Below are 12,931 nucleotides of genomic sequence, written 5' to 3' on the forward strand. Positions count from 1 at the left end.
TACTGTAACGTCCTCCTGGCTGGGTTTCCTCTTTCTCACCTCCGTCCTTTAATCTCTGTCCAGCATTCAGCTGCACACATTATCACTTCCACCCACCGCTCTGACCACATCTCTCCTGTGTTGGCATCCCTTCACTGGCTCCTCCTCCCTTTCCGCATTCAGTATAAGCTCCTGCTGTCAACATTTAAGGCCCTCCATGGACTGGCCCCTCCCTACTTATCAGACCTTCTTTCTCCTCACCTTCCCACCAGGGCCCTCCGTTCTGGTAGTCAAGGCCTGCTGTCCCAGCCCAGGATTTCCTCTGCCCGATCCCGGATTCGCCCCTTTTCACTCGCTGTCCCTCACTCCTGGAACCTTCTTCCCCCGTGAGCAAGAGCCATCACTTCTTTAACCAGCTTCAAAACGGAGCTGAAGACCATCCTGTTCAGAGAAGCGTTCCCAGGCATTGCATAATTGTCACTTGCTATTTGATGTTCTTTTGTTGTCTGTTTTATTGAATCACTTCCTGTATTGCTATGTATTTTATATGTATTATCCTACTAGAGAGGCCCCCTCCCCACCATCTTTCCCTTCTCCTTTTGTGTCATGTCTTTTTAGATTGTAAGCCCGAGGGCAGGGAACCGTCCAATTAAAAAGATTGTATGTACAGCGCTGTGTAAATTTACAGCGCTTTATAAATAAAGCTTAATAATAATAATAATAATAATAATAATAATGTCTGCAGCAAAAGGAAGAAGAAGGAGATGGTGGGGCACTACGTGGAGAAGATGGTAAAATGCTAACGGGACAGAAAAAAGGCAGAATTACTCAACACCTTCTTTGCCTCAGTCTTCTCAGAAAAGGGTGCTCAACCTGAGGATAATGGAGCAGTGGACAGAGTAGGGGAATTTCAGCACAGAATAAGTAAAGAGATAGTAGAGAAATACCTTGTTAATCTAAATGAATTTAAGTCTCCAGGACCAGATTAATTACATCCAAGGGTATTAAAAGAACTTGCAAATGTAATATCAGAGCCATTGGCAATAATCTTTGAGAACTCCTGGAGAACAGGAGAGTACCCAGCAGACTGGAGGAGGGCAAACATTGCCCCCATCTTGAAAAAGGGGAAAAAAGAGGATCCCAAAAATTATCATCCAGTTAGTCTGACATCAGTACCAGGAAAGATTCTAGAGCAGATCATTAAACAGAGAGTCTTTGAACATCTAGATGGAAATTCCATAATCACAAAAAGTCAACATGGGTTTCAGAGAAAGAAGTCATGCCAGACAAATCTAATCTCTTTTTTTGATAAAATTACTAGTTTGGTAGATGAAGGGAATGCTGTGGATATAGTATATCTTGATTTCAGTAAGGCTTTTGACAGGGTTCCCCATGACATTCTTGCAAACAAGCTAGTGAATGTGGGCTAGACAAGGTAACTTTTACATGGATTTGTAATTGGTTGACTGGGCGAACCCAAAGGGTGCTCACCAATGGCTCCTTTTCATCCTGGAGAGAAGTGACCAGTGGGGTCCCACAGGGCTCTGTCCTGGGCCCAGTGCTATTCAACATGTTTATCAATGACTTGGATGACATAATTGGGGGCATACTTATCAAATTTGCAGATGACACCAAATTACGAGGAGTAGCTAATACCCCAGAGGACAGGATTAAAATTCAAAATGACCTGAATAGACTAGAAAGCTGGGCCAAAGCTAACAAAATGAATTTCAATATGGAGAAATGTAAGGTAATGCACTTAGGGTGAAAAAATGAAATGCACAGATATAGGATGGGTGACACCTGGCCGAATGAGACTACATGTGAAAGGGATCTTGGAGTCCAAGTAGACCACAAATTGAACATGAGCAACAGTGCGATGCGGCAGCTAACAAAGTCAATGCGATTTTAGGCTGCATCAATAGAAATATAGTGTCTAGATCAAGGGAAGTAATAGTGCCACTATATTCTGCTCTGGTCAGGCCCCACCTGGAATATTGTGTCCAGTTCTGGGCACCACAATTTAAACAGGATGTTGAGAAACTGGAGCATGTCCAAAGGAGGGTGACTAAAATGGCGAAGGGTCTGGAAACCATGCCCTATGAGGAAAGACTTAGGGAGCTGGGGATATTTAGCCTGGAGAAGAGAAGGCTAAGAGGTGATATGATAGCCCTGTTTAAATACTTGAAAGGATGTCACATTGAGGAGGGAGCTAGCTTGTTTTCTGCTGCTCCAGAGACTAGGATCTGGACTCCTGGAGCAATGGATGCATGCTCCAGGAAAAGAGATTCCACCTCAACATTAGGAGGAACTTCCTGACAGTAAGGGCTGTTCGACAGTGGAACAAACTCCTTCGGAATGTAGTTGAGTCTCCTTCCTTAGAGGTCTTTAAACAGAGGCTGGATGGCCATCTGTCGGGGATGCTTTGATTTAGATTTCCTGCATGGCAGGGAGTTTGACTGGATGGCTCTTGCGGTCTCTTCCAACTCTGATTCTATGATTATAAGAACAGCCCTTCATAGTGTTGCACTAATCTTTTCCATAGGCAACGTTATTTCATCTGATATAGAAGGATGAATAGCTCTTCAGTTTCATTAACTCAATCATGATATACAGGAAAAGATTAAAATTAAACATCTAACTGTGGTAGTTTAGTGGCTGTATAGTTTAAGTATTAGCTCCTTAAATTATATGATAAACTGTTATCATAAAATGATAACATAGAAAGCAGATGCATAAAACAGTGATTAGGAGAGGAGGTTGAACTGATTGAAGATAGAACAGATTATGGAAATTGTAGTAAACAATATCTAGAGGACAAAAAGTCTCTTTGACTTGTATAATGCCTTTTCAGTCTGTTTGATTAGAAATAACCCAAATGTAGTTGTCCCCCAACTTCACCATGGTAGCTTTTTGGGTTGCCTTGCTAAGATGAGCCTTCAGTGAGACCTGGAAGCACTATTTTATATGGTGACTCTGTTTTTTTCCTGGGGATGTGAATCCTGAAGATGGTGCTGGTGGACTCCTGTTTAATCTTGTCTGTTTTCTGTTTTATCTGTGGTGTCTTACAGTGTTCTGTTTTGTCCCCCCTGCTGACTAACACACGCACACACACACACACACACACACAAAACATCTTGGAGAGATTGTCTGGAACTTCTGGGTCTGGTACCATCAGTAGGCAAATGACTTTATTGCTCCTTCCCACCTCAGTCTGACAGAATTGTTTTTAGTTGTAAACCAGGGCTTGTCATTAGTAATGTACTGGATGAGGCTGAGCAAAATGACATTTAATCCCAGAATACAAAGGTGTTGATCAGGGAATGGGGATTCAGCTTGTGGTGAATGGTGTTACACTCCACGTGAAGACACAAGTTTGCAGCTTGGATGTACTCCCACATTCAACACTCACCCTGGCACCTCAGGTTTCTATTGTAGGTGTGCCTATTCCTAGAGGAATCTGATCTAGCTATGGTGACATATGCCTTACTTCCATCCCATTTGGATTACTGTAATGCATGGTTTGTGGGGCTGCTTTGAAAGAATATTCAGAAACATCTGCTAGTCCACAGAGTAACAGCTCAAGTACTGATCAGCGGTAGTTATAGGGGATGTACAGTTTCCTTACCAATATGTTTCCGGGCATAATTCAAACAGCTGGCTATGAGATATAAAGTCGTATATGTCTCAGGTCCAAGTTTTCTGAGAGACCATATGGTATTCTCTCACATGACTCTGTCTGGATTTTGAGATCTTAAGGGCAGACACTTCTCTCTGTCCTACAACTCTCACAGATACATCTGGTGGGAACCCAGAAGAGGCCTTTCTTGGTAGCTTTTCCTAGTCTTTAAAACTCCCTTTTAGAGAGTCTAGACTGTCCTTTTCAGTGGTGTTCATCTGAAAGTAGGCAGAGATTTTTTTGCTTGGTCAGGCATTTGGTAACCAACTGTTTATGGGGAAAGGATGTTTAATAATGTGCTATATTGTCCATATTTTCTGCTTTTTAATAGTATTAAATTAAATACTTTTACATTTAATTAAACTGCTAGTTTAATTATCTTTTTACTTTTGTATTTTGTGATATTAATTTTTATCTGCATCTGTTTTAATTTTTGTAAGCAGCGTTGAGACCCAGGGCTGGGGAAAAATTGAATTAATTAATGTGGTGGTAGTGATGGTGATAATGTTGATGTTTGCATTTTAAATGTTCCTACTTGTTCTTAATTCTCTAGTTAAGGCAGCCACCTGTCAAACGTTTGCGATTAAGAGGAGACTGGTCAGATACTGGACCCAGAGCAAGACCTGAAAGTGAGAGAGAAAGAGATGGTAATGTGTTTCTTTTTTTGGTTCCTGATATACATCAAAATAATCATCATGGCAATTTCTTCAGTTTTATTAACAGTATGTTGGTGCTACTGTTGTTGTTTTTTAACTGTCCCCATTTAGGCAATTGGCAATAATTTCATAAAGTGCTTACTGTATTTTCTGGCGTATTTAACCCAGGGAAATCGTCTCAAAAGTCAGGGGTTGTCTTATATGCCGGGTGTCGTCTTATAGGGCGGGTACTGAAACTTCTGAGCCATATTGGAGAATCTGCGGTTGCCGCATATGGTGGGGGGAGCTCAAAAACGGCCGCGGCCGCATCCCTGCCATATGCGGTGACTGTATGAAAGCAGAAAGGATGGCACTATACAAGTATGGTAGAAGAAAACCCACTCAGCAAGATTTGTGGATAGAAGTGACTTAATGCGGTCCCAATGATGAGGTGAGGGGGCACCTCACTGGGAAGGTGTAAGTGAAGGGCGGAGCAAGCTGCAGGTGTCCGGGATGCCCAGGGTATGGAAAAAAAAGCCATGTTTGCGCTACCATTCTGATAGTCTTGGAGACGAGGACTGGGCAGGCAGGGAGAGCTGACCAATCAAAGCAGGCTTTGTATACAACAAGTTTTCCTGCTATGTACCTGCATGTCATAAGCATGTGAATTAAAATTACCATATTGAAATCAAATCTGATGTTGTTGTTTTTTAATTTGGTGTGCATTGAAAGAGAGCTAGTCTTATATGGTGAGTATATCCCAAACTCTATATTTTAACTGGAAAAGTTGGGGGTCATCTCATATGACCAGTCGTCGTATACGCCGGAAAATATAGTATCTTTCCTTTTTTCCTATTAGGAAAAAATGGTAAATGGATAAAAGTATTAGGTTCTTACGTTGTATAGCAGCTTTTGAAGTATTTGTTTGATAAGGAAGGGATGCATGTTCTATTACCATATATACTCGACTATAAGTCCATCTCATGTATACATCGAGGGCAGGTTTTAGGGCCAAAATTATGGTTTTTGATATGACTCATGGATAAGTCGAGGGTAAAACATAGGGGCATGTAACAAAGGATGTAAAGGATGATGCAAAGGAAAATGTTGCCAAAGAAAAAACTTAGAAAATTCTGGCAGGCGTAACTGTGCTCATCCTAAAGGCTGGATGGATGAGAGAGTAGAGGGGATCCTTGCTTCTTTTTGGTGCGCCCAGGATGGACTAAGCTCTCGCCTTTTCCCACTCTATTCAGAGAAAGGGGATGGCTCCTTTTTTAAATACTATATAAGAGTTAAAGTACAGTACTTACATTGACCATGGATAATTCAACCAGGGTTTTTGGGGCCAATTTTTTGACTAAAATTTCTAGACTTATGCATGAGTATGTACAGTAATTACTTTGGTCTACTTCTTTTTCCGTCACTATATTTTTCTTCTCCTCACCCCACCCTCCCACCCCACCCAGCACATTTTTTTTGGTCAAAAAATTATGGCTTATTGAAGAGTGGAATAGATAGTAGAAAAATGGGGCAATGTTGCTGTAATTGCTTTCGGAGATAATATTGTGTATTACATAATATAATATCGCTATTTATTTTACAAAATTTTTATTTTATTTTACTTCAGACGTACTGATTACTGTATATACTCAACTATAAGTCAACCTCGTATATAAGTCAACAGAAGGTTTGGGGGCAAAAATTATAGATTTTGATTTGATCCAAGGATGTCGAGGGTAAAACTTAGGTGCATGTAAGAAAGGATGTAAAAGGTGAAGCAGAGGGAAACAATGAGAAAGACCTTAAAAAATTCTGGCAGGCATAAACTATTTCTGTTCTCCCTAAAGGCTGAATGGATGAGAGAGTAAAGGGGGTTGGTGCTTCTTTTAGGTACTCTCACCTTTCACCAAGGGATGGTTCCTTTTTTAATAAGAGTTAAAGTGCAATACTTACACTGTCCAGTGAATAAGTTGACCCAGGGTTTTTGGGCCAATTTTTGACTAAAATTTCTAGACTTATACATGAGTATATAAAGTACATTCCAGTTTAGGGCAATGAGAATTTTTTTCCGAGTTATTAATATACAAAATTTCAAATCGCAAAAGCAAAAAAGTATGTGCTGCTTTGCAATAAAAACATTAAGTTCTCTGTTTGTGTATAGGTGAACAGAGCCCTAATGTTTCATTAATGCAAAGGATGTCTGACATGTTGTCAAGATGGTTTGAAGAAGCAAGTGAAGTTGCACAGAGCAACAGAGGAAGAGGACGATCTCGTTCTAGAGGTGAATGCTTTTAAGAGCCTTCAAAAGAAAACAACAGGGAATTTTAATAAAGTAAAATAGAGTATTTTTAAGGCTGCAAGCCCAGAAGTGCCACATTCTATTAATGTGCTGTGCTAAAGACACTTGTGTCAAATAAGTAGTAATCCATGATGGTTTTTCCTTTTTAACAATGTTAATATTGCTGCTCTTGTTAAAAGGTGGAACTAGTAGATCAGATGTCACTGCTGCTGGCACTGTCTTGGCAAGTGCTGAAACAGAGGCCCAGATGGAAGTAGATGGTCCTGAACAGCTGCAGTCATCATCATCTACAGTGTCAGCTCAAGCTCCCTCAACATCTTCCTCAACAGAAAGTCCTCCTTCTACGTCCTTATTGTCATCTCCTGATAACGAACAAAGACCTTCCTTGGAGACCCCTGCACCACCAACCCTCCAGCAATCTGGTATGCTATAATATTAAGTATACCTCTGGTGTAACTTGTGTTTCCAGTCTGTATAGGTTTGTCAAATGCTTGTTATTGGAGTGGAGATTCATTATATACAGTGTTCAATACATTTATGTATATTTGGCTGTTAAGAAATCTGTGTTCCTCCCATAATGGAAGCTCAAGTGGTATTACTTATCTCGTAGTTTTAAAGACTACTATTTCAAACTAACTCAAAGTTTAGCTGTAATTTGCTACAACACAGTCATCGGATGTTTTCTGCCTCCCGAATGGAGGGCACAGAATATCTAGTTCTGTTTTCCCTATTACTAAGACTCTTGCAAAGCTTTATAACACGTTTTGAATGTTAAAGGAATCATTCCTGGTTTTTATCCTTTCCCAAATATTTGGGTGACAGTTTTCCCTAGAAATTACCTGACTGTGGTAATTGCTAGATTTATTTTACACAGCTAATATTTTAAATCTGAAGTAACTCCATTTTATAACTTAGGCTGGTGAGAGCTGATATGATGAACTCTGTAATACCATGGGGAAAGCAGAAATGTTGAGTGGGATCCAAAGCAGTATTTTAGATCTTTTTTTGTATATGCCCAGAGGCTTGGGTATGCTCCATGGAATTATTTTTGATACTAATGACATATCACAAACTTTTCAAATTCCTTTCATTTTCAAAAGCTGCTTGGTTTGTAGCATGGGGCCTTTACTGTTTAAGAAATCTGAGCACAAAGACCCTTTAGAGAGACAAAATTACTGTATATACTCACGTATGAGTCAGTCTCATGTATATGTTGTTGGCAGAGTTTGGGGACAAAACTATGGATTTTGATATAACCCATGGATAAGTCAAGGGTAAAATTTAGGGGCACGTAACAAATGATGTGAAGGGTGAAGCAAAGAAAAATGATTCCAAAGAACACTGCTATTTCCCTGAAGTCCAGAAGCAGTGCCAAAGTTGATAGTAGAGGGTTTCATTGATTCTTTTAGGTTCTCCAGGGATGGACTAAGCTCTTGCCTTTCACCGCTCTACTTAGAGAAGGGGTTGGTCCTATTTTGATAAGAGATGCGGCAGCTTCGTGGTTAAGACGCCAACTCTGATGACTGCAAGGTTGGCAGATCAGCAGTTCAAGACCAAGCACTACATGACAGAGAGCTCCCATCAGTAGTCCCAGCTTCTGCCAGCCTAGCAGTTCGAAAGCATGTAAAAGTGCAAGTAGATAAATAGGTGCCACTTTGGCCACAAAGTTGTCTTTGACACTGCTGGATCCCTTGGCTTAGTAACAGAGATGAACACCTCCCCCTACAGTCAGACACGACTAGACAGTCATGTCAAAGGTTTTAAGGTACAGTAACTATAAAGACCCATGGATAAGTCAACCTAATTTTTGGGCAGATTACTTGACTAAAAATTCTAGACTTAGACTGCATATACTTATGTATATGCAATAGTTCTCTGTCCCTTTGGATCTTGGCTATTGCAGTTTGTCTCATTATGTTAAGTACCCTATGAAACAGTGGTTCTTCATGGCCTCTGGTGACACACATAGGAACCTCTGTGCCTCTGCAGACCATCTTCAGAAACTCCTGCAGCTAGATCTCTTTGGCTGAGGGCCTGCACCATACTGCACATTTGCAGTATGGTCCTTGCTCAAACATCCTCAGTTCTCTTTTATCTGCCATCACAGCTGCTCTTCTTTAACTTGTTTTTTCTGGACTATTCTCCAGTTGATGGCATCTACAGTATACTGTAAGAGATGTTTTTCCTTTGGAAAGAAGATCCCCCAGATGAACAGCTATTCTTAGTGTCACCTCTGTTTGTGGGAGATCTACGTGGATAAGTGTTCCCATTGTAGAGCCTTTTTCCACCAAGCCTGCCGGAACAGGGCATCGGATGTTAAAGCTCTTCTTTGGGACTCAGCTGTTAACAAGTCTGATTTTGTCACACAAACAGGCCTCTTTTCATAGGCATTGCTTCATGTGCTTTGGTACCATCAGATTCACCATCTGCTGTACTGATGGAATGCACTAGTACTGATAAAACTTTGCTTGTTCATCAGGGAACCTTAATACCATCAACTTGGGATTCAGCCTGGCCCTGCTTAAATTCATCAGTGCCGTGTAAATTCATGCAGGCTCCATCTTAAATCCCTACTGCTCATGATTCTTCAATTCGTAAGAAGAAATCCAAGGAATTGTATATTCCTTTAAACAACCCTATGGCGGGATACAAACCGCCGCTTTGCGGCGCTTCCCCGCCGCCGCCGCTTGCTCCGCGCGGGAGCTGCAGCAGTCAAACAGAGCGGCTCCCGCGCGGAGCAAAAAAGAAGCTCCATTTCAGAGCTTCTTCTTGCGGCGCCTCTATGATGTCGCGAGGCGCCTGGCGCGGACTCGCGACGTCATAGGCGCCGCGACACGTCTGGACGCTATGCGTCCAGTACGTAAAGATGGCGGCACCCATGTGGAAGGGGCGCCGCCATCTTGTACGTATTGTATACGTACTAGGGTTAGGGGGGTGCGGAAGCACCGCCCCTTCCTAACCCTAGTACGTATACAATACGTACTATATGGCGGTATGTATCCCGCCAATGTCTCATCACAAGATATCCAGGGCTTGTCTGAATATCTTGGCCCTCTGTGTCTACAAATTCCGCATTCATAGATTCAACCATCCGTGGTTTGAAAATATTCCACAACAAAAAATATTCCAAAAACAAACCTTGATTTTTCCATTTTATATAAGGAACACCATCTTACCACCCAACTGTATACAATGGGACAGGAGCATAAACTAATTTTGGTAACCACTGGGGGTCCACTGTACTAAGAATGTCTAATACCATCAGTCTGACTACTGTCTGTTTCAATTCTTCCAGTTGCTTTTACCCCTGACAATGTGTGTTTGGGCTTGTCTCTGCCTGGTTCTCCTGTTCCTATTCTAGAACACTTGGAAGAAGACTTTCTTCTCCTGGAGTCTAACCCAACAGATGTCCAGTGTTGGGAGTTGCATTCAGAGGGTGAAGTGCTCGACCAATCTTCCATATGCACCTCAGTAAGAAGCTAATGTACCACTCCATTGCCAATTCAGCACTCACCTAGTATCCTGCAAAAACTATCTCTTGTCAGACGCTCCTCCTCCTCTTCATCCTCCCCACCTCCACCAATGGGAGTAGTATTGTGATGACTATTGGGTGCATCCTCCACTGGGTTGTGACAGTTACCACCTGTATGATGATAGGAGCTGGTGCATGCTTTATTACCCATATCTACCATCACCCAGATCTGTTGTTATGCATCTGCTGAATTTCAAGGCCCAGTGGTCAAAAGAGCCCTACCATTGTATCTCTTCTGCATCCACCTCCATCTCCTCCCATCTGGTGAGCCATCTCTTCTAGATCAACCAGCTTCCACTAGATCAGTGGATATGAGGCCTCTGGCTCCATCTCCTCCCCCTCTTCCCCTTTTGCAACCACAGATTGTTCCATCAGCATCTGTTTTGAGAGAAAGGACTCCACAGCACTGTCTTCCTTCTGCAACTCTCCTTTCTTCTACTATATTAATGAGTAGTCACTCCCCTCGTCTCTTTCTTCAAGCTGTGGCTCAGAAGATTCCAACTCTTTGTTTCCTCCTCCTCCTCCACCAAATCAGTCACCCAACCTGACAGTGGCCAACGCACCATCTCCACTGGACCGTGTTCGTTCATAGTCTGACCAGGTGCTAAAAATGGCTAAGGCTTTGGAACTAGATATTTAGCAGTCTCCTACCACAACTCCTGATCCAATTTTTCATTGTCTTGACACCAGTGCTCACTCTCCAGCCACTGTTCCATTTCTGCCTGCTTTATTTATTGAACCAACATAACACCATATTGACAACCTGTATCGCTCCCAAGATTTCAATTGTGCCATTCCTTTCAAACACCAATTGCCAGACTTAGTCATTGTGGAGGCAGCCACTTCTGAACCATCATGTAAGTCACACTACCTCACCTGGAGACAAAGAAGAGCACAAGTTTGATCCATGGGTTGTAAAACCTATAGTACTGCAGTGCTCTCACTTCACATCACTAACTATCACACTTGTATGGGGGCATAACAATAATATCTATGGGCACCTCTTGGAAGGCTGCCTGAGGAGGATAAGAAGGCTGCTTCTGCTTTCTACCTTGAATATTGCACTTTGTGTGCTCAGCAAATCATTACAGATCAGCATGCAGCTGAAATCTTTTTGCTGCAGTGATTGTTTTTAAGGTGTCACATCTGGCATCCTTCTTTATGTGTCTGCTGAAACTAGAGCCATCATTGACGACCTTCCATTCACTGAAGGGGGCCTTTTTCATGCCTCCACAAATGAGAAATAAGAGCATACTCAAAAAATGAGGACCACTGCCAAGAAATATGGTCTCCACCAGTCATATCAGCACACGCAAATGTCTACTTGAGTTTGTCAGTCTCCTTCTGCTTCAGCCAAGCATTCTCCATCTGTAAAACAATATTTACAGGATTTTTCCAGATATTCCCAATCCTCTGATAACTACTGTACAGTGAGCCCACGCCATACGTGGGCTCGTTATAGGCGGCTTCCAGCTTACACAGCGTACACGAGCCCCATTATATGTAATGGGGCTTGAGCATACACACTTTTTGCCTTATGCGGGGGGGGGGGGGGGCAGCGGAAGGGATCTCCCACATAAGGCAAGGGCGGACTGTACTTTTCATAAGAAAAAACAATTAGTCTCAAACTCCCATCTTTGATTGTCTTCCTCATCCTCTCAGTGATATTCCCCTTTTCAGTTCCTGTCTCATTTTCTCCCAGGTTGAAATTCAGTAACAGATTGTAGAGACAGTTATCTGCATGCATTGTGCTTGGATCATGTAAGTGAAAGATGTGCATGTCATTCTAGAGTTGATGGCCTTGATGATGAACATACACCACATTCCTGCACCTGTCTCATTGCTTTTGCAGACTCCCATTTTCTCACTAGCTCCTCACCCAAGCCAATAGTCAGTTTTGAAACCTGGATTGCACTGTGTTTCACGGCTTGGAGGATATTTCCCCAGAGGCGTTTTCCATCTTTCACTCTGCACATAATTGATCAACCAGGAAGACATATTGCTATGAATGGAGGTGCTTCCTCTCTCTTCTCAGTGAATTCATGTGGACTGGCACCAAGTTTCCATTAATCATATTCTTAAGTTCCTGTCTCCTCTTGGTTTATGCAGCCTTTGCATAACGTTTAAAACAATAAAAAGAAAAGAAAAAGAAAAAAAGAAACGCTGTTTCTCCTTGCACCTTTTCTACTTCATTTTCCAAGACTTAGTGGTACCAAGCTTCTCTACTCACATATATGTGTCACCTTATTAGTACTTGGACTTCAGTGTGCTTTAGCAATAGTGAACACAGATTCTCAGTTATCAGAAATAGAAGCTCACTGTAGAGTTATTCCCCTTTAGAACTAGACTGGCATGTGTATGGAATGTGTTGCAGAACATGCTTAGGTTTCTCTTAACCTCTCAACATTTTTCAGTTGAATCAAGACATGTGTGATTTAAATGGAAAGAGTGAATGGTAACAAAAGTATCTATTAGGCAGGAATGCACAATAATAGAGGATGGGAAAGAGCGGAGACTTCAGCTAATGTAATAGCTTCAGGATATAAGGTACAACCCACAGGATTTATAGGAAAGAGTAATAGTTTAGTTCTGTACACTTTTGTTTTATACTGTTACTCATTGTTTGACTGATTTCAAGACAGTGTTGATTGTAAATTGTGTGAAGTTGTTGTGAGCCAATTTCAACACTGAAGGATGATGATACAGAAAAATTGCTTTTAAATTTTAAACCTCTAGAAAGGGGAAACTGTAAATGTGTTTGAAAAAAATCCTACACATTTTATAGAAAAAATACCTTGGATCAATAT

The 12,931-nt window shown here is 41.7% G+C and overlaps 1 protein-coding gene across 7 annotated transcripts in view; it reads left to right on the plus strand.

Annotated features, from left to right (window-relative positions):
• Positions 1 to 12,931, plus strand: part of DCAF6 (DDB1 and CUL4 associated factor 6) — a 68,682-nt gene that overhangs the window by 19,138 nt on the left and 36,613 nt on the right. For 6 of the 7 annotated variants that reach the window (XM_089512258.1, XM_089512259.1, XM_089512260.1 and 3 more), the window contains exons 8-10: positions 4,212 to 4,305; positions 6,455 to 6,574; positions 6,772 to 7,014. In XM_089512258.1, the coding sequence (XP_089368384.1) occupies positions 4,212 to 4,305; positions 6,455 to 6,574; positions 6,772 to 7,014 (457 nt within the window). The remainder of the gene's footprint in view (positions 1 to 4,211; positions 4,306 to 6,454; positions 6,575 to 6,771; positions 7,015 to 12,931) is intronic. The other variant, XM_089512261.1, reaches the window with a different exon arrangement.

The sequence above is a fragment of the Sceloporus occidentalis genome, unplaced genomic scaffold, assembly GCF_023333645.1.
Source record: "Sceloporus occidentalis isolate IW3139 unplaced genomic scaffold, rSceOcc1.0.p SCAF_2, whole genome shotgun sequence".
In the NCBI taxonomy this organism is placed as follows: domain Eukaryota; kingdom Metazoa; phylum Chordata; class Lepidosauria; order Squamata; family Phrynosomatidae; genus Sceloporus; species Sceloporus occidentalis.